The sequence below is a fragment of the Monodelphis domestica genome, chromosome 4 (genome assembly GCF_027887165.1).
Source record: "Monodelphis domestica isolate mMonDom1 chromosome 4, mMonDom1.pri, whole genome shotgun sequence".
NCBI classification, from domain to species: domain Eukaryota; kingdom Metazoa; phylum Chordata; class Mammalia; order Didelphimorphia; family Didelphidae; genus Monodelphis; species Monodelphis domestica.
Window position 1 is genome coordinate 282147686 of NC_077230.1, and position 27151 is coordinate 282174836.

At 37.8% G+C, this 27151-nt stretch overlaps 1 protein-coding gene across 1 annotated transcript in view; it reads right to left on the bottom strand.

The window, feature by feature from the left end:
- Window positions 1-1127: 1127 nt before the first annotated feature.
- The window catches only part of SNX19 (sorting nexin 19), a 115998-nt gene continuing 89974 nt past the window's right edge, over window positions 1128-27151 (bottom strand). Inside the window, exon 12 of the mRNA XM_007495138.3 lies at window positions 1128-1418. Within this exon, the coding sequence (XP_007495200.2) occupies window positions 1390-1418 (29 nt within the window). The 3' untranslated portion in view covers window positions 1128-1389. The remainder of the gene's footprint in view (window positions 1419-27151) is intronic.

Sequence of the window (27151 nt, forward strand, 5' to 3'; positions counted from 1 at the left end):
AACAAAACATCCTAATAAGAAAGAACCTTTTAAGTATGGGGAGGGCTGTGTATGTGGGGGGAGTATGTCTGCTAAGGGAACAAAACAGTCACACCCTCTTAGGAGCCTCAGTTTCATCAGCTTCTTCCTGTGGAGATAAAGAAGTCCTTTCACCCCAGCAACCAGGAGGTGGATGTTGGATATGTGCTTACTAGATGGGCCATAGTTAAGAACTGCCAGTCTGGGGTCTGCTCCAATGACATGTTTACCTCAGATTAGACAGTGAGTCTCAAAAGGCATTAGAGCCCAGTCTCGCTGGTTGCTCAGGCAACCAGCCCTTCAGAAGGTTGCAAGTTTGAAGGGACGGCCCCAGTAGCTATGAAACAGGGTCTGAGGCACCCTCTGTGGATCCTTTCCCTCACCCAGCTTAAGGTTAATGATGTCCCTCCCCTGCCATAGTCTCACAGAAGAGAGGAGACCTGGTAGGGGATGAAGGTTTACTGAAGACCCTGTCTTAGATTCATGGCTGCTATCCCATTTTGTGGGGATGCACACTCTAGGTAGACACTGCTAATGGAAGAGTTGGACCCAATGTTAAACTAGAGGAAAAGGAATATTGCCTAGATGACCTTTGGGGGGAAAAAAAGCAAACCTCCTATAACCATCTCAGACTTCTCCCATAATCCCAATATTCTATTGGTGGTATTCTCTTTGGTGGTAGGTCATGGGATACCATGGTCAAATGAATAATCAGAAACAAGGTGAGGCAGCTGGGTGGCTCAGTGGATTGAGAGCCAGGCCTAGAGATGGGAGATCCTGGATTCAAATTTGGCCTCAGACACTTCCTAGTTGTGTGACTCCATTGCCTAGCCCTTATCACTCTTCTGCCTTGGAACTAATACACAGTATTGGTTCTAAGATAGAAGGTAAGGGTTTAAAAAATATATCAAAACCAAGTGAAGCCATGAAATACTCTCTCAACTCCCACTCACAATGATAAGTCAAGCCCCTAGAATGTTACTATTATGGGTCTAACCTTAGATCCCTTAGGAGCTGAGAATTGTCTTTTTAATATTTTATAGTTCATAAGCTCCCAAAAGTATGTTTTCCACCAAGATGAGCGGTTGATATAAATTATTCAGACTCAATTAGGTTTTTAGCAAGATGTATTGAATTTTTAAAAAAGATATATTTACTAAGGTAACATAGTAATAAAAATTAGTACAAACCCTCTCCTGAAAGTTTGTGACACACTCTCCCATAAGTACATAAAGTAAAAGGGAAAGGAAGCTCATGCTTGAAAAGTACAGGTGGCGAAGCTTTGTGGAAGTTCATTTGTTAGGGTACTTAAGATGTAGAGCCTTGAATCCATGTCCAGTCTGTACTTGACTTCCAATGCAAATAAAGTTGTCAGCTCTTCTGGGAATACCCCTGTGATGCTAATGGAGAAAATAGGAAGATGTGAGTGGATTCAGTATCTCAGAGAGGTAGAGATATTCACCCCAGCTAAGTGCCAAACGATGCAAGGAGTCAGTGAGAAATACCAACTCTAGACCATGAGCTTTTTCTCTGAATTGACCTGGGCAAATTTTGCCTTCCTTCTTATGATAACAGGAAATCTGTTTCTCTCTCTCTCTCTCTCTCTCTCTCTCTCTCTCTCTCTCTCTCTCTCTCTCTCTCTCTCTCTTTCTCTCTCTCTCTCTCTCTCTCTCATTCACACACACTGTCTTTCTTTCTCACATACACACACACACTTTCTCTCACTCTCTCTCTCTCTTCCCCCCCCCCCTCCCCTTCTCTGTCTCTGTCTCTCTCTTTCTCTCTCTTATCTTTCTCTAGGAGAAGTAACTACTGCTTCTGATTCTTTCATACTGGGATCCTAGCCCTAAACCATCCAAAGGTGACCCATGACATCCCTGGGGATGTCCCTCAATTCCTCTTTCCTTCTTTTGTCCTTTACCATACAATGAAGACTAAGAATGCATTTGGAGTCAAGAGACCCAACTTAGAATTCTAGCTTTTCCACTTTCTACCTGTGCAGTCTTGGGTAAGTCACTTTAGTTTTTTGGTTTCTGTTCCCTCATCTGGTGAGGGTTGGATTAGATGACCTCCAATGTCTTTTCCAGAAGACTTACATAAATAATGAAAATGAGGCTCAAATGCTCCAAAGGGTCCCATTAAAAGAATTCTACCCAACTATATAAGCTTCCTAAACTCTATTAACTGCTAACTGGTTAACATTATTTCCTTGGGCTGGAGTGGCCAGGCATGTTTTCCCTGAGGGCCCCACAGTATCTTGCTTCCATCTAATCACCAAAAGAGAATCCCATCTTTCTTCCTGGCACATAATCCCTTAAAGATTTCCCCAACATAAATGCACACATACACACATACACACAGAGCCCAATTGATATCCCTGTCTCTCCTCACCCCATGCCAATTCTATTAACCTCTGTATGAATCTTTACTGATTTTACTATACAAGATGCATTTACAAGGTTCCTGGGAGCTGCTAACCTGACATTAGCATATTTGAAAAAAATTCAGAATTCTTTTTGTTTTCCAGAATATAACAACCTTGCCACCCTATTTCTGCTATTCAGACTAGCCTTTATCTCTGTACAAGCCTACTTGCCTTAGAACCACCAAGAGGACTACTGTTTCCCTTCTCAAAGACCAGAAGAGATAGCTGAGAAATAGAGTGCAATCAGAAGGCTTAGTTTCTTATTTGTACATATATATATATATATGACTACCAATGCATATATCATCAAGGGAACTCATCATTATACAGGATGTTCCAAAAATCCTAGAGCAGTTTTAAGCTTTAATAGCTGAAGCCTGCACTCACACTTTTGGAACATACTGTATTTAAAGACTGTGGGCCCATGATTTGGTTCTTTAAGAGGAGAACTGGACTAATTCCAGACTGTAATTCTGGGCTCATTCTTAGCTAACAGCAAAGGTCTTTTGTTGAGGAGATTTGGGGCCCCAAATACATGGGAGTGTTTTGGGAAACAATTTGCAACCAAAAAAAATCCATTGCATTCGGTTAAATTTAATCTGCATTATTAACATTTTCTCCATCACTTTCTTAAGTCTGGACAATTGACAAAACAATAAATCAAGTACTGATTTATAGCATTTTCTGATTTCCAAAATGTAAATGCTGACCCTGAAAATTTAACAATGAGCTCCCAGAGCCAGTTTGAATAGTCTCCAGAACACCTCTGCAAATAAACCTTTTCCCACAACTACCATCCAAAAGAATATTTGCTGTGCCCTTGCCTCAGGGGATACATTATACCAGAGGATGCTAATTAGAGTTCAAAATTATAGGAACAAACAGTACATAATTTTAAAAGTACAGAGGTATCCACCAAATGGTTATAAACTTTTCTCCATTTTCAATACAACACACCACACACACATAATAATACTTTGAAGCAGGGCAACAGTCTTCTTGTGAACTATAGGTGATTAGATTTATGATATTTTGGTTCATACTGGAGCCAGTAAATCAGTTTTGCAAAGTCTTCTTAAGAATTATAGAGCTGTTGGTACAATGGAAGTTATAGGAGCTACTAGAAAATCAGAGAGAATAGAAAAATCACAACCTAAAATGATTACTTTAGGTCCTTTATCTGTAGAGCATGCATTTCTTTGTATGCCAATCTGTCCCATGAATCTTCTAGGTAGGGATTTATTATGTAAATTACAGGCAACAATCCAATGTATTGATACTGGTGATATTTCACTATATCTACCAGAAGAATCTCTGAAAGCTTTTTTCCACTGCTGTTCTTAGATTCAGTCAGTACAGAGGATGACTTGGATTCTATCTATCCTATACCTGAGGATATCCCTGAAGGTTAATGTCAACAGATATATGTCTATTGAAATCAGCTCCTCCTGTAAGGGTGAGGACTAAGGAAGGACCAGTTCCTTGTGTACCTAAATATCTCTTAAGTAAAGAAGCAATAGAGGGTATCAGACCAATCATTGAATCCCTAATGCAACAAAGGATCATAATTCCTCACTTCTCATAATATAATACAGCTATACTTCCAATCAAGAAGCCAAAGCTAGATTAAAATGGCAAAATGGTATATAGATTCATACAGGATTTAAGAGTGGTAGATGATTATGTGGTAAAGACACGTCCTATTATACCAAGTTCAGCTGCTATAATTTCTTCTATTCCAAGTCAGGCAAGATATTTCACTGTGGTAGATTTTTGCTCAGCATTTTTCTCGATACCACTTCACGAGGATTCTCAAAAGATCCTTGCTTTTACATGGGAAAAACACCCATTGGACCTGGACTCATATTCCACAAGGGCATACTGATTTGCCAAGCCAATTCTCACAAATTTTAAATAGAGATCTAAAAACCATAACATTCAAGGAAAGTAAAATAATACATTTTGTAGATGATATCCTCCTTGCATCCCCAAATACTAAAATATGTCTCAGAGATAGTAAGATTCTTTTCATAGAATTATATAAGTGTAGGCATAAAATCTGCAAGGCAAAATTACAGTGGGTTTTGCCTCAAGTGCAATATCTTGGATTTGTATTATCAGAAGGTTCCAGAAGTATCACACAGAAAAGAATAGCAGACATCCAGAAACTGATTGCTCCTAAGACAAAAAAGCAACTCAGAGCTGTTCTTGGAACAACTGGTTTCTGTAGGCAATGGATACCTGGATATAGTAAATTAACAAAGTGTCTAACAGATTTAACTAGGAATTCATAACCAGAACCTCTGAAACTAAAACCTGAACATCTGCAAGCCTGAAGTACACTTAAAGAAGCCATTTTATCTGCTCTTGCTTTGGGTATCATAGACTATACAAAACCATTTCAACTATTTGTAAAAGAAACTAAGAGTATTGCTTCTGGTGTACTGACATAGACTTTAGGACAAAGTTATTGTCCATTTGGATATTATAGTTATCAGCTTGATCCAATAGCTGCTGGTACAGTTCCTTGTCTAAGGGGTGTAGCATCTCAGCTGTGTTATACCAGAAGTCAGCAGACATAGCTTTGGGATGTCCATTGACTGTATATTGTTCACATCAAATAGAAGCACCAATGAGGAAATTTTGTACTCAAGAATATTCAGATCAACAAATATCTAAGCATGAAATTATACTCGTAGGTAGAGAGAATATCCAATTGAGGAGGTATAGTATATTAAATCCAGCTACACTTCTTCCTAATTTGCCAGAGAATGGCAAACCATTACATGAGTGTATAGAAGTAGTAGATCTAGAGGATAGGCTTAGGATGGATTTGAAATACACTCCAATTAAAAATCCAGACTTGTTGTTATTCACTGATGGTTCTTCATATTTATGTAATGGAATGTAGATGTACAGGTACTGCAGTTGTCACAGAATTTGAGACACTGTGGTATGGATCATTACCTAGTAATCTTAGTGCTCAAGGGGCAAAATTGGTCACCTTGAAGAAATCATGTCTTCTAGCTGATGGTAAAAGTGCAAATATTTATAGACTCTCATTATGCATTTTCTATATGCCATGCTACAGGACAGATCTGGAAACAACGAGGTTTTATTACTGCATTGGGAAAACCAATTGCTCATGTAGAAATAATAAATGAGTTGCTGGATGCTATCCAAAAACCTAAACAGCTAGTGGTGATCCATTGTAGAAGTCATACTTATGACAGAGATTCAGTCTCTAAAGGAAATCATAGAGCTGATATAACTGCAAAATTTGATGCCAGGAGTACTCCAGTGTGTGTAATGAATTTGTTAACTATTGAATTTGATGACCTAGAAAAAGGTTATGTAGACTCTGAAATTCAGAAGTGGAAGGAGAAATTTGGAGCAAGGAAAGAACATGGAATATTGGTTGCAGACACTGGAAAACCACTGTTACCAAAAGACTTGTATACCTATTTATGTCAAGCCATCCACACAAAAGGCCATTTTGGTACTCAAGCTGTAGTTGAGTCTGTAAAGAGACAATGGGTAGCTCCAGGAACAAGTACTGTAGCAAATAAGATCTGTACAAGTTGTTGTTTGCCAAAAATTCAACCACGGTGATTTAGACAGAAAGGTTTAGGTGGTAGACCTTTAGCATAGTGTCCATTTGAGAGTCTGCAAATTGATTATTTCAGCATGCCAAAAGCTGGAAGATACAAGTTTTGTCTGGTAATTGTGGACAGATTACCTAAGTGGCCTGAAGCATTTCCATCAAATACAAATATATCTAGCTTTGTAGTAAAAGTTTTGATTAAGGAAATTATTCCTAGATTTGGAGTATCACTTACCATAGACTCTGATAAGGGATCTCATTTCACCCAGGATATCTTAAAAAGAGTCTATGAGAATCTAGGAATAATACCCAAATATCATGTTCCTTATCACCCACAAAGTTCAGGTCAAATGAAGTGTGTAAATAGGGAACTCAAGACAATGGTGGAGAAAATCTGTGCTGAAACTCATCTGAAATTACCAGATATTCTTCTCATAGCTTTGTTTTGCCTATACAAGACCAAGAGTGGATCTACATGGATCATCTTATGAAATGCTCTTTGGACATGCTTCATTATAGGCAAAGACTTGTAAGACAGTCTATACATCTCTCTTAGGAGGAGATTGTCAATTCACTTCATACTTAAGTGCTTTACAACAACATCCTAAAGAATTACATGATATGGGAGTATTAATCCAAGCTGGTCTATTGGATTATTCTCTCCATAATTTCAAATCAGGAGATATGGTATATGTCAAAAATTTTGCTAAAACACAACAACACAAGAGAGTTGGGTAGGTCCTTACACAATTGTGTTAATTTCTCCATCTTCAGTAAAAATTTTGGGTAGAGAATCATGGTATCATTGTTCACATATAAAATCAGCATATGGTATTAATAATGAAAATGTACAAATCATTGAAGAAGAAATTGAAGAAGAATAAATTGTGGAAGCTGAGATTCATCAGGCAAATTGAATCTGCAGTCAGAAAGAACAGTAAGGAGAAGACCATTCCAGTGGAAGAGGACATTTGGAAGAGGACAATGCAGATCAAGAGGAGAATTCAGGAAACTTAATGGACATTGTTAATAGACTGGAAGGACTTATAAATATTGAGATAATGACTTTGAATGGAATTTATAATGAAGAAGATCACAGGATTATTAGACTAATGAATTAAGAAAATTGAGGTAATGTATTATAACACAAAATAACATAACATATTCACACAAACATTCATAAATATCTTTATAACCATGGAGCTGGAGAAGAAGAATAATTCTTCAATCAAGATGAGATGAGAAGAAAAGTAAGATCTGAAGTAGTGGTAAATATATTACATGCAACAGTAACATAACATTAACATAACAGTAACATTGACATCACACTAGCAAAACAACATAAACACATAAATACAAATACATAAACATGATTAGGTTTCATTGATTCACTATTTGAATGAATGAAACAATGTATTGTTGTAGGGTACTCATAATGTTATAATTAGCTGTAAATTTGTTACTAACAAAACTTAGATACTTAGTTTAGTATAGGAATATGGGTAGACAGGAGAATTTTGAAGTTAAGGATTTAGTTAGATAGGTTTACAGTAAATTAGATAAGGTAAGATACTGACTTATATTACAACATATATAACAACATACATAACACAAATGACATATAACATCACACATCAAACAAAAATTTAAATACATATGTAAATATATGTAAATAGTGTATATAATAGGATTGTTAAATGAATTGTATTATTGTGTGTATATGTATATATGTAACACACATGTATCATATGTATGAATATTAAGTGTATATATGTGTATGTGTATAGCATACATGTATATATTGTATGTATGTACTATGTGTATTTATGTGTGAACTTTATGGAAATAGATCACTTTTGTTTAATTTTATCTATTGTTACATGTATTTTGCATAAGTGAGTTTAATGTTTTGGTTTAATTTCCTTGTAAAACGTATACAATGTGTTTTATTGTAATTTTCAAAAAAATTTTCTCTAAGTCTGCTGTTATGTGTTACAATAGTAGTAGAATGTTTTGTATTAGTTGATAATAGTAGTATTTATGAGTTTAGTGTTTGCATGGAAGTCGTGTTTACCTTTTGCTTTTGATATTATTTGCTTGTTGTACTTTTGTATATGTTTGATCTGTGTTTGAAATGTGTACTTGTTTATTATTTAATTCCCTTTTTTTTCCTTGTCTTGATAAAATCCCTAAAATAGGTTAGTATTAGATAGGTTCAGATAGTTGAATGTAGGTTGTTTGTTATTTTGGGTAGATATTTTAGTTTAGGTAATATGTAAGTAAGTTAGTGTACAAATGCTAAAATCGTATTTTCAACACAATTTAGGCTTTGTGCAAAGGGGGGACTGTAGCAAGGGAATGGATGATTGACAGGTCTTGAGACATAGAATCTTGCCTGAGCTGGTTGAATCAAAGTTCCAAGGAACAATTTTGCCAATTGCCACTCTGGATCTGAAAGGTAAAGGAGGAAGGTGTATAGCTAAGACATCCTGGAAATCCATCCATCAAGCAACTGGCTTTTGAGGATCTACTGGCTGTGGTGAGAGGAAATCTCCAGTCTTCTGGTTGACAGTTGTTGGAGAAAAGAACTCTATTTTGCTGAGACCATCTGAGAACACCATACCTGGGATTCCTGAAATCTGATCAACCATTGACTCTGTATGTGAGATTTGGGGTTTGCTGTGGGATTTAGCCTTGATAGTCTTTAGTTAGATAGGTAGTCAGAGTAAGCTTAATTAGATAATTAAATATAGAGAGGAAAGAGTCAGGTGCTAACCTTTCCCCCCTTATTCCATTCCCAAAACCTTTCCCTTACCTGTTAATAAATTAATATGTGTCTTCTCCTCTGTGTAACCTTTCTTTCCCCCTTTCCTAAGATCATAATAACAATAGCCAATACAAATCCATTGTAATTTTTCAGGATTCATTTTTAAAAAATTTTTTTGTTTTATTCTTGCTTTTGTTCTTCTCATTTATGTTGTAGTCATTGTGAATGGTATTTTTCTGATCCCACTTATTTATGAAGCAAATTATAATGCTCATAGATCTATTTTATGACACTTTTAAGTTTTTCTGAGACCACAGCATCTTGGGACTGGAAGAGAGGCCATGCCATCCAGTTCGGTACAATTCAGTTATACTCTATTCAATTTTAAAAGAGAGAGAGAGAGAGAGAGAGAGAGAGAGAGAGAGAGAGAGAGAGAGAGAGAGAGAGAGAGAGAGAGAGAGAGAGAGAGAGAACTGGAATCATTGTTGCCTTAAAGTAGGTTATCTTCTTTTGGCAGGGGTAGGTGGTAAATATAACATGCACACAAAAGAGTAAATATAAGATAAATCCAAAGTAATAAAAAGTGATTTTTAGGAGGGGGAGAGTAATAGCTGGAGTAATTACAAAAAGCTTTCTGTGGTAGGAACTACCAAAGCTGAGCTCTGAAAAAATGGAAGATTTCTACAAGATGAATTTATCAAGTACGATACAGACACATAGGATGATTTGCACAAAGGCATGTAGTCAGGAGACGGAATCCTATACGTGAGTAAGAGTTTGACTGGAATGGAAAATACATGAAGTGGGGCAGCAAGGTGGCTCAGTGGGATACCAAGCTTGGAGATGGGAGAATATGGGTTCAAGTCTGACTTCAGACATTTCCTGACTATCACTTAATGCCAATTTCCTAGAACTTACCACTCTACTGCCTTGGAACCCATACTTAGTAACCATTGTAAGAGAGAAGGTAAGGATTTTTTGTTTTGTTTTTTAAAAGAAAATATATGAAGAGTAGTGCAAAATACTATTGGCAAAGTAAATGGAAACCAGGTTGCCAAAAGCTTTGAATGCCAGGCTGGGGAGCTAAAATGTTATCTTAGTAGCAAGAGGAGTCCCTAAGGAATTCTGAGTAAAGAATGCCATAGTTAGATCTGTGTTTTAGGATTATTTATTCAGCATCTATGTGGATATTAGATTCGAAAAAGGGAAGATTAGAAGGAGGGAGAAAAATTAGGGGGTAGCTGAGGTAGTTCTGATGAATGTGATGAAGATAAAAGTTCTATAAGGGAATAGAAGAGGGCTATGGATGCAGGATCAACAGAATTTGGAAGTTAATTCGACATGGGATTGAGGAGGAGGATAAGAGTTATGGATGATTCCAAGATTGCTAAACTGGCTTAACAGAAGACTGGTGGGTGATATCAATATAAGTGGGATAGTTTGAAGGGTGATTGCATTTGTAAGGAAATGCAGTGAATTACATTTTGAACAAACTTAGTTTATATTCAGTAAAAATTTCATATACCTGATTGCTCTCCATTGGATATTCTCTAGCTTATCAATGTCATTCATGAAAGGCAGAGAGAATAGTAGGGTTATCATTGTTCTAGTCTCAAACACTTTATATTTCTTCCAGATTGAGATCAAGTTCATTTTTCTTGGATGCCATTTTATATTACTGATTCATACCAAGCTTTTAGTACACCAGAATCTCCAGATTTATTTTCCAAATAAATTCATATTTATCCATACCTCCTTTATTCTGTACACATAAAGCTTATTTTTGGACCCCAAAGTAAGTGTTTTGGGGGGGGTTGGAAGTAAAAGGGCTTTTATTTAAGAAGCTGTTTGTTTCTAAATCCCTTCTGATTAGAGAAATGTAAATTAAAACAACTCTGTCACACCTAACAGATTAGCCAATATGAAAACAAAGGAAAGTGATAAATGTTGGAGGGGATGTGGAAAAATTGGAACACTAACATGCTGCTGGTGGAGTTGTGGATTGATCCAACCATTCTGGAGGGCAATTTGGAACTATGCCCAAAGGGTGCTAAAAGACTGTCTGCCCTTTGATCCAGCCATACCACTGCTGGGTTTGTACCCCAAAACATAACAAGGAAAAAGACTTGTACAAAAATATTCATAGCTGTGCACTTTGTGGTGGTAAAAATATTGGAAAATGAGGGGATGCCCTCTGATTGGGGAATAGCTGAACAAATTGTGGTATCTGTTGGTGATGGAATACTATTGAGCTCAAAGGAATGATTAAATGGAGGGATTCCATGTGAACTGGAAAGACCTCCAGGAACTGATGCAGAGTGAAAGGAGCAGAACCAGAAGAACATTATACACAGAGGTGGATGTACTGTGCTACAACTAAATATAACAGACTTTTCTACCAGCAACAATGCATTGACCCAGGACAATCCAGAGGAATTTGTGAGAAAGAATACTACCCACATCCAGAGAAAGAACTGTGGTAACAGAAATGCATTAGAAAAATATATGCTCGATCACATGGTTTGGTGGGGATATGATTAGGGTTTTGATGTTAAAGGATCACTACTACAAATATGAATAACATAGGAATATATTTTCAACAGTGATACATATATAACCCAGTGGAACTGCTTGTTGGCTTTGGGAGGGGAGAGGAGAGAGTGTGTGTGGGGGTATGAAATATGTAACCATGGAAAAATATTCTAAATAAAAATTAAAAAAAGAAGCTGATTGTATGAAAGGGAAAACAAAAGACAAAAAAAAGAAGGCATTAGGCAGGAAGAGTTACTGGAGGGAGGTCATGATGTTGGAAAAACTCACAATATGTATGTAGGAGGCATAAGGAACCATTTTCGAATGTTGGGAGGAAGGACAAGAGTGGCATTTGGAGGAGCAAAGGAGCTTGTGGAAGGTTGAACTTTGAAGGTGGTCTTTTGCTCTGAGGACTCAGGAGAGACAGGAGTAAAGGAACTGAGCTCCAGACACCAAACCTGTGGTACCAGAGCCTTGCCTCAATTTCCCCTTGTCCTGAAAGACAGAAAGTTCCCTGACATCACTGGATCATCGAACAAGGAAGCAGAAATTCCATCAACTGCTCTTGAGGGGTGTTCAACTCCTGAACCTCATGGGGGGGTCATCCTGAAGACCTGTCCCAACCCATGCCTTTCCAAGAAGGACACTAGAGACGTGTTTTAGTATAGGTTTTTAGAGAGATTAGAGAGAAAGGAAGAAAGAAACGCAGAAGCCTGAGCCACTTGGCTCAGCTGTTCAAAGTGGAAACAAACTGCTTGGGTAGTCCTTTAGTGTTTCCTGATCCCTCTAACCTAACCTTCCCTTGTTTCCTGATCAAATAAACCACCCCTTTTCTGAGGAAAATGCAGTCATACGCAGTTTTACGCAGTCATAACGCAGTTTTCATAGAAGTTAAAAAAGAAAGTTAGAATGAGAGGAAGAGGGAAATTGGGTAGGCCATCTATTCAGCTCTGGTAAAGCTAAATCCAGAGCAAAATCCATTCAGTCTGTCTGACAGGTCTGTGTGTTCAGAGGAGGCTTCTTGGGTTCTAGGCACCAGCAAAGTTCTGAGGAAAAGCCTATGCCTTAACCCAAAGAAGCCTACCTACTGGCACACAGACCCTATCATAACATCTTCACAGGGATAGCCCTCATGTATGCTTTAGGAGTGAGGGAGAGGGAGAGCTATACAGACCTTCTCCCAACTCTGGTCATCTCTCTCCTTTCTTCACCATCTCTCCTTCCCTTCTCCACCCCAACCTTTCATTATAATCAAAACAGTTAAATTATTTCTTATTTCATTTAGTCCTGTGTTCTAGACTGTCAACATCTTTTTGGATACACACTATAAACCACAATAGACGCCAAGAAGTATATCATCTGCAAATTCCATTAGCATTCTATCTAAACCTTTATCCCTGGAACTTTATGTTGTTAGTGATCTCTTTCCAGAATGACACTGAACCACTAAGCACTACTCTTTAGATCCCATCATTCAATCAATTCTGAATTCATCTAATTTTACCAGCTTCTGGTCTATCCTCTCTCCATATTTCCTACAGGAATAGCCTGAGACTTTGTCAAATGTATTTCAAAGATTTAGGCAAATCTTATCTCTAGAATTTCTCTCTTCTACTGATCGACAAAGGAACTGAGACTATTCCATAATGACCTGCTTTTCCTGGGGTCATGTTGTTTCTTTGGGTTCAATTTTTTAAAAAATCCTTACCCTCTCTGAATCAATACTAAGTACTGGTTCCAAGGCAGAAGAGTGTTAAAGACTGGGCAATTGGGGTTAAGTGACTTGCCTAAGGTCACACAACTAAGGAACTGTCTGAGGTCAAATTTAAATCCAGGATTTCCCATCTTCATGCCTGGCTCTCTTTTTACTGAGGCACCTGGATGCTCCTGTGTGCTCACTTTTCAAGGTGTTCCCACTTCTTTTAATAATATCTCTTAGCATTTTTCTATAGTAATCAAACCAAGTCTATTGTTTTCTTCTCCTTTTTAGAAATTGTGAAATTTGACCTTTCCCAATCTTGTACTACCCCCTCTGGTTCCCTATAATCTTTCAAAGATCACTGACAATAAATAACTCAACTACATCTGCTGGTTCTTGAAATATTTGGGGATATAGCTTATATGGATCAAGTGACTTGAATTCATAGAGAGCAGTAAGGTGCTTGCTGTCTTCTTCCTTATCTCAGGCATCAGTTCTCTATTAGCCATTTCTCTCATGTCTTGCCAAAGTTAAATCATTCTCTTTCTCTCAGAAAAGAGGAGCAAAATAAAAATCAAGCAGTTCTTCCCTAGAGCAGGTTTCCTATCCCCTCTTTAGTGTCCTTCCTTTCACATGTATAACTAGAGTCTTTTAATTTTTTTTCTTAGATTTCTTCATCAGCCTTAGCTTCTCTGCTTTTATAGTCTTTTTTTTCAAATATTTTCCTAATTACATATAGATTTTTAAACATTAATTTAAAAAAAATTGAATTACTACATAAGTATCAGGAGGTTATTGTCCAGCCAGTGCAAAGCTAAGAAGAAATGGAAAATACCAATTCAACAGAGCAACAAACTGTATGACATGTGGGTAATTTACATATCAACTTCCCAGGAAAATTTAGAAGTAGTTATAAGTTCTAGTGGCTTATTTACGATTTTCTGACTCTTTGTACATGTGTTTCTTGTATGTATTGGCCATTTCCTTTTCGTGGAGGAAATAAATAGTTGTCTCATATCTGATGTACATTAAATTTTGAGTACCTTTTTATTCCCTCATTTTTGGGGAGACTTTAGGCATGATCCAAACCCAAGCTATTTTTTATTTTCTCTGTGACTCTTGAGTGAGAGTATAAAAAGCCAAAGGGTTTAAGAAAAGAATCCAGGTCTTTCTCTTCAGTGGTTAGCTCCCCTAGAACTAAACCAAAACCACACATACAAGTGAGAGGGAGCCTTTAGCAGAGAGGGTAAGTATGGAATACCCCAGATATCCTAAGTTGAATATCACTAGACTATTTCAGCATCCTAAACTCTCTAAGCTTAAATGCACTCCAACTCATCTTAAAATAAAGCTTCTAAACTTTGCCAAAGTCATTGTAGGTACTAGTTCCCCTTCTGTGAGTTGTACTAGACCAGTCAGTTGTCTGAGGGAGGATGATATAATGGAAAGAACACTGGATCTCAAAAGGAGGCCCAGCATCCAAACCTACTTCTTCCATCTGAATCTCAACTTGTCTATCTCTTTCATGGAGATTATAATACTTGCACATCTATCCACCAAGCACTTTTGGAAGGGAAGCAGCCCACTGTCTGGAAATTCATATTATTATTATGCTTAGGAAAACCTGGAGGTGAAGTTTGTTTATTAGTCCTTCCACCTCCCAAACCATTTGTGGGCAATTGCCATATGACACAGTAATGACTATTCACATCATTAAATATATGCTAGATTAATTTTGTTGTAAGTTTTATTTGATTTCAACACAAGACTCTCTATAACTGTATTTATAGTTTACTGATTATGTCATATAACTGGTTGCTTAAGCTGCATGGTCATCTGCTCACAAATTAAAAAAAAAAAGAAGGAATGTACAAGAGACAATTTTCTCATACCAAGAAATGAGTTATGGGATTTGGGGCATTAGGGGCAGGCTGGTGTGGGAAATATTTATGAGCCCCACATGGGCAATCACTTATTTGTAAGGTTGGCCCTGGTGAAGGATTGGAGCAGGAAGGAGCAAGTTGTATATTTTCAGGAATTGCAAAAAAAAACTCTAAGAGTTCTTGTCCAATGTAACAGATGTTAATTTAGAGTTGGGCCTGAGATGGAGCTTGGACACTGAACAAACACACCCATGTCTCCAAGATTTTTGTAGAACTAGAGAAGTGCTCCCTTTCTCTTGGGTTTTCTAGCGCTGTTTCTGTTCCCTGGATCTGGAATTTTGAATAAGGGGGTGAAATAGGCCAGGTGGGGGCAGTGTTTGGGACAGAATTTATAAAAGGAAGGAAGCCTGAAGCTATCAAAAAAAAAAGATTGATGGTGATGGAATGGAGAAATGATTAACAAGGAAACAGCACAGGTTTATGTATTTAACTACATTTTGCTTAGTAGAAGAGGTTATTATTGTTATATATGAAAAGAGACAACTACAACATAATGGAAAGAACACCATACTGGGAGTTAGAAAATCTGGGTCCTACTTCTGGGTCTTTAATTATACCTTATATTCATTTACCACTTTAAGGTACCATGTTTCACATTATATCCTGCCATTGATTTAGGCCATGGCTATATGTCTTATTATTGTGCATATAGAGCTCTCTCCAGATCCCACTGTCCACATTCCATATTTTGTGCTGTGTACAGTCATCAAATCAATTCTACTATTGCTTCTGGAAAGGGCATAATAATGAACTATTTGATAGATTGATTCAACATCCCTGAAATGCCCATCTCTATACATTCCCATGGAATATATGGGGTATTTAGGGAGGACTAAAACCTCTGGGGTGAGGACTTACTGAGGCCTTTTCAGGGCTCTTCATACACTTTTGATGTCTACTTTCAAAACAAAAGATAAACAACAACATTTAAGACAAAGATTACTTTTCTGGGCCACTATACCATGATATGTTTAATCCCCTATTGGAATTAAAGTTCCTTGGGGATAGCGACTGTCCTTATTTTAGCATTTCTGTTTCCAGGATAGAGCACCATACCTGGCCCATAGTTGTTATTTGTCTTTCATTTTCAAAGAGGACCAGTGCCATCATGAGGTGGTTTGATGTGTGCAGGCAGAGTTGAACAGTTATCAGCCTCACTCTTCCAGAATCATTGAAGTCCAGTGGTAAGACAAAAGTCAAGATGACTGAAGATGGCTCAGGAGGCAGTGAATGAATCTGGGCTTCTTTGATGTCTAACCTAATTCTGATCATTCCATAGTGCCTGCTTCAGCTACCTTCATGACAGGTAGACAAACTGTTGTCATCTGTCTCTTCCACTGGAAGAACTCGTCACAGGCTTGGGGTAGACATTGAGCAGCAGGTAGACATTGGAAGAAATCAGCTCTGAAAAGTCCCTCACATCAGAAGTACCAGTCTTTCCAAAATACCTTGTACAACCTTTAAAATTAACTGACTTCTTTATTAAAGTTTTTGTGTTTCTGTCAAAGGCACCATCATTTCCCAAGTTTTTCAGTTACATAAGGTGGTATTATCTTCAATTTCTCACTCTTCTAATCCCACGGATCTAATCCATCACCAATCTTGGCATTTCTCCCTTTACAACACCTCTCTAGTCACAAAGCTATCCCATCCATCCATGAACTCATCACCTCTTGCCTATATTATTTCCAACAATCTCCTAATTGTTCTCCCTGCCTCAAGTTCCTCCCTACTCTGGTCTATCCTCCACCCTGCTTCAAAAGTGATTTTCTTTAGATGCAGATCTGTCAATACCTTGTTCTTTCTCAATAAACTCCTTTGCCTCCCTATTTCCTTTAGTATAGGATCAAATATTATCCTTTTCTAATTTGATTTTTGGCACCAAACAAGTAAATTAGCTTAGATAGCTCTTTGCTTTCTGTCTTTACACCTCTGCACTGGCTATCCTCCATGCTTGGAAAGCACTCTTTACTCACCTTTCTTTCATTTAACCCTCTTCCTGACAACATAACTTCAATTCCACCTTCTACAGGAGCCCTTAGTGATCCTCTGAACAGATGGTGTCCTCCCTTTCAAACTCACTTTGTATTGAACTAGTCTGTATTCTTATATTTATTCTGTATATATATGCATTTGTGGTCTTGTTAGAAAATAATTCTGAGAATAGGACTTGTTCTTCATTGAACTTATATTCTCAATGCTTGTGACACCTCTGATGTGAAAGTTTTGCTGAGCCCTGACTGTTCATTCACCTTGAGTGTCTACCTGTCACCCAACTCATCTGTGGCTCCAAGAACCTGGAGCATATTAAGCAGCCATATCCTGCTAAAACAGTCTGGGCAGACAGACTTAACCAGATTCAGGATAATGGACAGGTCTTGAGCCTGCTGGTGTGTCTACCCCAAGCAGGTGAAGACTTCTCCCTGTGAAAAGGGAAGTTGACAACAATTTGTTCTACTGACCACGAAGGTGGCTGAAGCAGGCTTGTGGCTTAGAGCTTGGACAGACATTGAAAATGCCAAGGTCATCCAGTGCACCCTGGGCTATGGCCAATCATCCTGACTTTTGTTCTGTCACTGAACTTTGTTAACTGTGGAAGAGAGAATGAGGCTGACAAGTTTGTGAAACTTTGACTCACTTATATCTAATTCACAAATAAGTCAAGATATTGCCCTTTGATGTCAGTGGTCCTCTTCAAAAATGAAGGACAAAAAACAACAATAATCTTTGACAAAATCTGCTGGAGAAATTGGATAGCAACATGGAAGAAATTCGACATCTCACTCCCTCATGCAAAGATGAGCTTCAAATGGGAATGCTCAAAGTGATTTCTTTAAAATGACCCCATCAGCTAAGTCATTCAGGTTTCACTATTTCCATTTTACAGTTGACAAAATGAAACAAAACCAAGGAGAGTCACTAAACCTCAATCACTTAGCCCTCTTTTCTTTAGAACATTATATAGTTTTTAATTTTAATTTTTTATTTAAGTATTTTTCCATGGTTTCATGATTCATGTTCTTTCCCTCCTTTTTTCCTTCCTGCCTCCCAGAGCTGAAAAGCAATTCCACTGGGTTAGACATGTATTATCACTCAATACCTATTTCCATATTAATCATTTTTGTAATAATCTTTTAAAAACCTAAACCCCACATCCAATATCCATATAAACAAGTGAAAAATCAAGCATTTTCCTTCTGCATTTCTACTTGCAGAGTAGCTATCTTCTCTCAATGTAGATAGTGTTCTTTCCCATAAGTCCCTCAGGATTGTGCTGGATCATTGTGTTGCTATCAGTAGCAAAGTCATTTACATATGATTGTCCCACAATGTTTCAGTCTCTGTGTACAATTCAGAACATGATATTACATAAAAAGTGATTAAAAAGTACAAACATTGTCATGAAGAGCAATATAAAAAAAAAAACAGAACATGATAGTACACAGTAAGTTCCCAACATTTCAATGCATTTTTGTAAAATCCTTTCATGTCTTTATAAATAAAAGCCTTAAGTACACTTTGTTTTTAAAGATGAGAAAATGAAACAAAACTAAGGCTGTGAGAGAATCCAGTCATTTGCCTTTAGGCCCACCCTGAGAAAATACCAGAGCCTGCTTTGAACCCAAGGTCCTTGACTCTGAGTCCAATATTCTTTTCCCTATGTTAGCATCATAAACTTACAGGACAAGGAAAAACATAATGTACCGCACAAAGAGAAAGGAAAGATGGCTTAAGGAAGGAAAAATGTTACAACCCAAAGATGGAGTACTAGGAATGTCAGAACAAACATCAAATAACACAATGAAAACCCTTTTTTAAGCAAGAGACTTTCCACACTAAACACACACACACACACACACACACACACACACACACACACACACACACTACCTATTCTTAGAAAGCAGAGTTTGAAAGGGAAAAAAGAGAAAGGAAGAGGAATACCTTTTAGCCAGCCTGTTTTAGCTGGGGCTCACTCAGCTTTGAATGAAGCTTTTGATCATAACCTAGGTCAATTGCCAAAGATGGCACAAGATAGTTACAGTGAGTCCTACCTTTGAGGACAGTGGTGCAGTGGTGGCTGGCTATGGTCTTGAGGGCAGGGAAAGCACACAGAATGCTCAAGAAAGTCAACCAAGTAGCCTTTGACTAATCTTTTGACTAGCCTTAAGAGAGATGAAAAAAATATAAGAGAAATCCAAATCAAATAAGGCAGAGTTGAAAATAAAATTAAAAAAACAAACCACCAGAGTTATTCAAAATATGAAAGGTATTTAGATTTTAAATTCTACCTATATCAATGATATCATGGCCAGTTCCTTCATTCTTCAGGTAAAGAAAATGAAGATCAGATATACTAAGTGACTTGGTAAGTTACTTTCACACTGGGACCTGAATGTAAATCTTCTGATTTTAGATCAAGGACAATTGGTTTCCTTCTCACTGGATATATTTAAGCAATAATTGGATAACCACTTGTCAAGGATCGTGGATACTGAGGTTCTCATCCAGGTATGTGTTGGGCTAGGTGAGCTCTGAAGACACTTCCAGTTCTTAGATTTTCTCTGAAAGAAATGTATAAGCCATTTGCAAACCATTCAGCCTTTACTCTGGCCATCCTCTTTATCTTCTTCATTTCTTTCCCACCAGCTCTGGAATCTCTATGATGCTGGGTTCTTATAGACAGATCAATATTTCCTGGAGGAATGCCTCTGCTCTACCTCCAGGACATTTTCAAATCATGTTATTGAGTGCATAGTGGACTACACTCTTGCTAGCTTCCTTTTCTGTATTGTCTTCCCTTATTAGAATATGAGCTCTTGTAATTTTCATCTTCAGATTTCCCACATCTTCCTTCCTTTTCATATACATACACAGCTACCATCCTAATTCAGGACTTTATCACTCACCACCTCCTAACTATTTAAATAGATTCCTGTTTGATTTTTATATGCTAGACTTCTCTCTCCAACCATCCTTCACATAGTCTCCAACATGATTTTCCTAACAATAATCTACCAAGTCACCCCACTCCCTTACACAATAAAAGCCAATGGTTCCCTCTTACCTCTAAGATCCGATATAAATTTCTGTTTGGCAGGTTCAGCTATTTGTATCTGTGATGGCTTGAGAGGAGTAATGAATGATTTTCCTATTTAAGTAATTTCAAAGCATATGAATTTCATAGCATCATGCCTGAGATTTCAGAACCTTGGCCAGGTGAGGGCTTCTTTTTGCTCAGCCCTTTTAAATTTGGGGCTTGGTGGGGTTTGAACCTTAAATAGGTTGTTGTTGCTTATGTAGCACCTGAAGAGTCACCTGGGAAAACTCACCAAGTGCATACCTGCCTATACTAGGCTCACCTGTATACATTAATCATTATCACTTAACTGCTACGTGTCTATACCTTTTGACATCAAGATAGCTGTAAGCAACAAAAAAGAGTGGGTGTCTCAAATGGCTCATTACTTCTATCTGCTCTCTCATTTGATGTTTCAGTAATGAATCAGTGTGTCCATAACAGGGAATGATTTGCCCTGAGCTATAGTTTCTCCTTTCCTCTTTATCCTTCCCATTTCCCCTCCTTTCCTTCACATATACTAACTAACCTAATCGCTGAAAAAGAGAAATAGCTGATGTCTAGCCTTGAAGTCAAGAAGACTCTAAGTCTCACTTTTGACACATTTTAAAATGTGACTCTGGCCAAGTCACTTAACCTCTGAATACCCAGAGTAACTCTCGGTCTATAAACTGCAGAGTAGTTTCTAAACTGCTATGGTAGGAGTTAGATTGTAAACTCCTTGAGGGCAGGGACTGTCATTCGCTTCTTTTTGTGTCTCCAGTGCTTAGCACAGTACTATATTCGAGAGGTCAAGTCTTTCAGTATTGAGAAAAAGAGTGAGAAAGGGTGGAGACCTCCCTTCTCAAAGTGGGGTTCAGGAGAGATAGCAGATGTTTAGGATTGGCTCAGAGAGAGGAGAGGGGGTTTGAAGATTTTCCCCCTTCTGCCTTCCCTCCTCAACTCTGGCTGCTCTCCCAGATTTGCTCTTGTCCCCTTGTCCCCCTCTCCACTACTGGAGACCAAAGGATCTCTCCTTGATCTGTTCACTCACACTTGATTCACAGCTTGGAGAAAATATAACTATTCTAATGTCCACTCAATCAAGGTAATACAAAGGAATAATTGACAGGGAAAGAATGGGAGAGAAAAGTGGGGGAAGGGGAGTCCCTGTCTCTATCTAAAACCCTTTTCCTCCCTCCTTGACTTTGGGGGAACTCAGGCCTTGGCAGCCTGAGCCTCCTGAGAGAAAGTCAGGTTGACTCACCCTGGGTTTGGCCTCTTGGCCACAGTTCAGACCCAGGGCCACAGGAGGTCAGGTAAAATCTGACAGAAATACAAAATGCCTTTCTCAGGTTTGTCTTCAATGAGTCTCTTCAATTGGGAAGTGTTGGGGGGACGGATTTCCAGTCATAAGAAGGAAAAAGTGGGTAACCCTCAGGAGAAAGTATCTTTCCACCTTCACTCTTTGGCCTCTCTAGACTGAGAGAGCAACTATTCTTCCAGCCAGAATCATCTGCTCTTCCAAGATTCCAATCTCCTGGGCTCCCACACACACACACACACACCTTCACATTGAGGTGATCAGTTCCACATTCTTCAGCCTGGCACTCTTCTTATGTTCCAGCCTCTGTCACAAATCCTCCATTTCCTGTTGTTCATATGGTCCCACCCTGACCCACGCCAGTTACTTACCATCTATGTCTATTCTAATCTATCTGTTACTTATTGTTCCCATCTAACCTCCTCCCTCCCAAAATAATAAATCTTATCCTAATGTGTCTATTTGCTAGCTTCAGTTCCTATCTTATGCTAAGACTGAGTTTTGGGAAGAGGGTTAGGATTATGTGCCAACAAAGTTTGGACAATATAACAATTTCTAATACAAAGGTCATTCCTATTGCAGTCAATATAAAATTTTAACTCTCAAGTAAAATTGAACTATCCTATGCCTTATGTAATGCTAATTCCAATGTAATAATTCATAACAACTAGATGTATGTATATATATTAACTTGTATCAATTGAAATCTGGTTTATTCTGTCCCTATGTTATCTCTCTAGTTAAAACATTCCCTTTTCCACCCTAAACTACTCTGTCTCTGTCTATTAATGTTAACTCTTTCCTTTCTATCTGTATTAGTAGATTAACTCATTATTATGCTAAATATATACATGTCTATGGTTTCTACACATTTACATATGTTACATGTTCTATATACATATATTTACATCCACTGGCACTAAAGATCTATTTATAGATATACAATATATGGACTGTCCTTATTTATGGCACAGCCTCAAATGGCAGTGTGAAATTTGTTCATGTTCTAGATATGTCGTGGTGGATGCATATTTACTCTTCTTCAGGAGATCCACTTCTCATGTTGCCTGAAGATTTCTTCTTTATTCTTCCTGTGTTGATTCTAATGTGTATGTGGATGCAATTTCCTATATGTGAAATTAATGTGATCAGCTATTAATCTTACGTGACCCATTTTCCTGAAGTTCATTTCCCATAATTTCTTTGATTCAAAGTTTTTTCTAGTTGTCAATGTGTCTTCCTTTGGTGTTGCTTGAAGTTTGTCACTGGTCCTGTGTCTTTGCCTTTACAGGATACAAACTTGCCTGTCATCCCACCTTGAAAGACGATCTCAGGGATCTGGAACTACAGAATCATGTGTGTGTAAGATTAACGTGTGTGGGCATGTAAGAGTGAATATGTTGATGCATGTGAGTGAAACTTTATACAGGATGTTTTTGCCATCTTCATGTGTGCAAGTGAGATTTTTTTAATGTAATGAAGGTAGATATCTTTCTTAAAGTGTGATTGTAAGGCAATTATTATATTCCTATGTGGTTGATTGTAGAGATTAATGATATTTTAGTCTAGGCTTGAGATGGAGATTTGTATATATGTTTACTATCTGTGTTGGGTATTATTCTGTTTTGGTTTCACTGTCTCTGTTCAGTATCTCTATTTCTTCTTGTGCATTTTTGTTGGATTCATGGTGTAACTGTGAAAATGTGGTTTGCCAAGGCTGTGAATTGCCAAAACTGTAAAGGTTTCAGCCAAACTGTAAAGATAATTTTTAGTGTCTTGATTTAAAACAAAAAATCTAAAATTAAGTGGCCGCCATGGGAAAAATCCCAAATATGAAAATACCCAAGTCAGCTGGGTTTTATGGAGATTTTAATTAATACAAATGAAGGAAATAAGGGAAGTAGAGAGAGAAAAAGAGAAAATAGTAGAAAGGACCTAAGAGAGAGTGAGTCAGTCTTTATCACTCACCACAAGATCGTCTTCAAGCAAGCTCCAAACCTCTGAACTCCAACTCCAACTAACTTCCAATCCAAAAAAAACTCCCTCCAACTCAATAAGTCCTTTCCTTTTAAAGAAAATTTCTCTTATGTCACTTCCCCTAAATTTTCACATCTATCAATCACAGTAGACACTTTGCTCCAGGACTGCTCATTCTTAGTTCTCATCTTTTTTGGTTAGACAAAATCTGAGTACTTCACACCTCTTTTGTTAAGCTTGCCTTTTGTAAGTTGCTTGACCTTTTAGTGATTAATTTAAACTTTATAGGTACTGAGTACCTTTTTGTATTAGATCTAAAGATAGACCTAGCTTAAGGTTTTAGCTTCACTATAAGTATGAATTAGGGTCTTTTCATTGCTCAATCAGGAGTTTTCAACTTTATCTTTCCCTAAGGCACTGTCTGAGTAGGGTGGATTAATTTTAAAAGTTCTCAATACATTCCTGACCAAGTACATCCATTGTTAAAAATGGGGAAGAGCTTAATCAAATCTTCCGAAGTAGAGTCTGAGCAGTTTTAAGATTCACAGTGGGATCTCTGTTTATTCATCAAGGGCTGTTCTTGGGGCATCTGTGTTTGCATGGATTCTTGGGCTTCCATTAAGTTGTCTTCTGGTGTGTTATCATGGGTGTAGTGATGTTTAACTTGTGGTGCATGAAAATGTTAGTTAATATCTCCATGGTATGCCCTCCATCTCTTCCTCCCCCTCTAAAGATTTATTTTTTAGGTGGAGGATGAGGGATATGAGTAACCTGTTTCAGTTCTCTTTTGTAATCTGTTTTGGTACCTATGGTTTCAGATTCATGGTTTCATGCAATAGATTTCATTTGGGTAAGATGTTCTAATAGCATCTTGGATGTTTCCCATTTATATTTACTGGGGTTCATGGACTTATCTTAGGTTTTTTTTTTCAGCCAGGGATTTTCATTGGGCTTAGGGGGTTTTCCTGATTTGATTAAGGTTTCTTTGTGGATCAGATGTCAGATCTTATGACTAGTTACCAGTCTGGGTTCTTATAAGGTTTTGTGTTCTTTGCTAACCTATGGAACTCAAACAAGTCCTGGCACTAAGCATTCCCAATAGATGGTATCTGTTGTGTTATGGGATGCTCAAGGTTGGAGAAAGCAGACATGATAATAGCATTTTGTTGTCTATTTCTTCTTCAGTTTGTTGTCTATCATATTACTTCCAATTCAGCATCACTGTTCTCTAAATCATAATTTTTACAAAATTCTTCATAACTACAGACTCCTGTAATATACAGTATTTCCTCTACTGATAAAGAGTTTCCTATGTTTTCAATTGATTCTTTAGAATCTGAATCAGAAAAAAATGTTTGTTCTGAATTTAGGTGTTTACTATGCCAATTTGTGACCCATTCATCTAAATCTTTGTGAACTTTATCATAGAGCTTGATGTACTCATAGGGTTATTGTTCTCCATCACTGTTTTGGCCAACTATTATTGAACCATTTGTTACTGTATCATCTGGGTCTGAGTATGACTCTTGGTCACTGATTTCTGTACTCCCCAGGTGTTTCATTAGCTTTCGTTTAGTGACCTGTTGTAATTCTGTGTCAGGTGTTGTTAAAAATCAGGTTTTGTGTCTTGGTCTGACCCTATTTCAGTGATTTCTATATTTCCTAATTCTTTTTCTAGCTGTAGCTCAGTAATATGCTCTATTTCTGTGATCTGTGGTGACAAATTTGATTCTTGTGGGTTTACTGCTTCCTGTTGTAAAAATGGACTTGAATCCAGGACTTCAATCCCCAGGAGGCCTTCCTCCACTTCCCCAGAATGCTTTGTAATATCACTGAATTCTCACCTGTGGTGAGATCGAGAAGGGGTATTTAACCTGATTGGAAAGGCTTTTGCGGTCTTCTTTCCTGTTTCCGCTTGCAAGCAGATGCAGCTCTTTTGATAATGTAGGTGAGGTTGTGTCTAGTCCTCTCTGGGCCTAGCCACATGCTTTCTTATTCTGTATTTTCTTTATTCCTTAACCTTTAATAAAACTCTAAAAATATCATACTCCTTGCAGAGAAAAACTAATTTCTGCCTCTATCAGTATCCCCAAAATTTTAACTCTTACAGTTGGCGACCTAACAGGAAAACGAAATACTCTCAATCTTCTGATTCTTTTCTTTACTGATCTTTAGTTCGGCTTTTCATAGCTACTGCCTAGAATTTTTTTAAGCACTTTTCTCTGGCCGAGGTTTTTTACCCTCTCAAAGCTGCTGCTCGTTCCAGCCATTTTCTGGCTTGCTCCCAGCCCTGCCTGCCTGCCTGCCTGCCGCAGGCATTCACTTTGGATGGCCGCTTCTCCCTGCCTGCGTGCTTCCTTGTCTGCAGCCCCAGCTCCAGATCTGTTTGCAGATTGCAGCTCACCTGCCCACCCTAGTGTTCTCTCTCGCTCACCTGGCCCACCTGATTCAACCTAGATTGCAATCACCTGGTGACCTGCCTGCCCATCCTGCCTAGCCTTGGAGCAGATCCGCTCATTGCTCAAGACTCATTTCTACCAGCTGGTAACAAACGGGGGTATTGGTTCCACGTGGGCGAATTGGGCTCCAATTGGGCAGATCGGAGTGTAGGAGGGAGAGAGACTAGAGGGAAAGAAGAAAGGGTTTTTCAAGCAGGAACTTAAAAGCAATGGCTATTTTACAAGGATATCTTTTAATTGCATTGATCCTTTTATTGATTTTACCTGCATTCCTTTTAGCTAACTTTGGGGAGGCAGCTGGGTGTCTCAGTGGACTGAGAGCCAGGCCCAGTGATGGGAGGCCTCTCTGGTCAAAGTCTAGCCCGAGACACTTCATGGCTCTGTGGCCCTGAGCAGATCACTTGGGCCTCATTGCTTACCCCTTATCAATTTGCCTTTGGACAATAGGCATCTAAATGGATAATTAAAAACAAAAACAAAAACCCCAAATAACTTTAAAGAGACTGGAGGTTATATATTTTAAGGCATTTCAGACTCCAATGGTTTATAAAAGTCTCTGTATTTCTATTGCATTTTCCTGATTGTGTTGTTTAAGGTTTAACTTTGTGATTTTAAGTTCATATATTACTGGATTCAATATTATTCTGTTACATTCTGAATCATTTTAATGTACTGAGTTTTAAAATTCTGTTGCTTTTCCCTATAACCATATTGAGATCATTGTAATTAAGCCCATATATGAATAAAACAGCCTTTCTAATTTTTGCCTTTGTAAATTGTCACATAGAGGATAGATAGACTTCAGAACTGGTTATAATTGCTAAAACAACCTTTGGAAAATTTAATGTGCTAAATATCTCAACTGATTTTAAGAGTATTTTAAACATGATTTTTGTAAATTTTTTTACAATCTCTGGTCATTTTACCTGCCCCTAACACGAGGTTTAAGGCCAATTCTAGCTGAAGTGAAATACATTTTATAACACCCAACCTTCCCACATTTCTAAATATGTGAATGGAAGTTGGGGCAGTTAATCTCAGGGAATTTGTACCCCTAAAAAAGCCTCCAAAAAGGAACACCTCTCATTTATACTCTTCAGCTCACTACTTCCACCAGAATGATATTTCTTGATTATATTCTTAACCCAAGATGAGTTTTACTTTGTTTAAAAATATGTTTATTACCAAGGTTGAAAGATTTGCTATGATTGTAAAAACTTGTGACAAATATCCATCAATTCATAGGTTTTAAAAAAATGCAATACAGCAACTTATGTGAAATATGATAGTGTGTTTGTTTGCTATTATAATTAATTGGACTATTGAGAATTTTGGCGATATTGA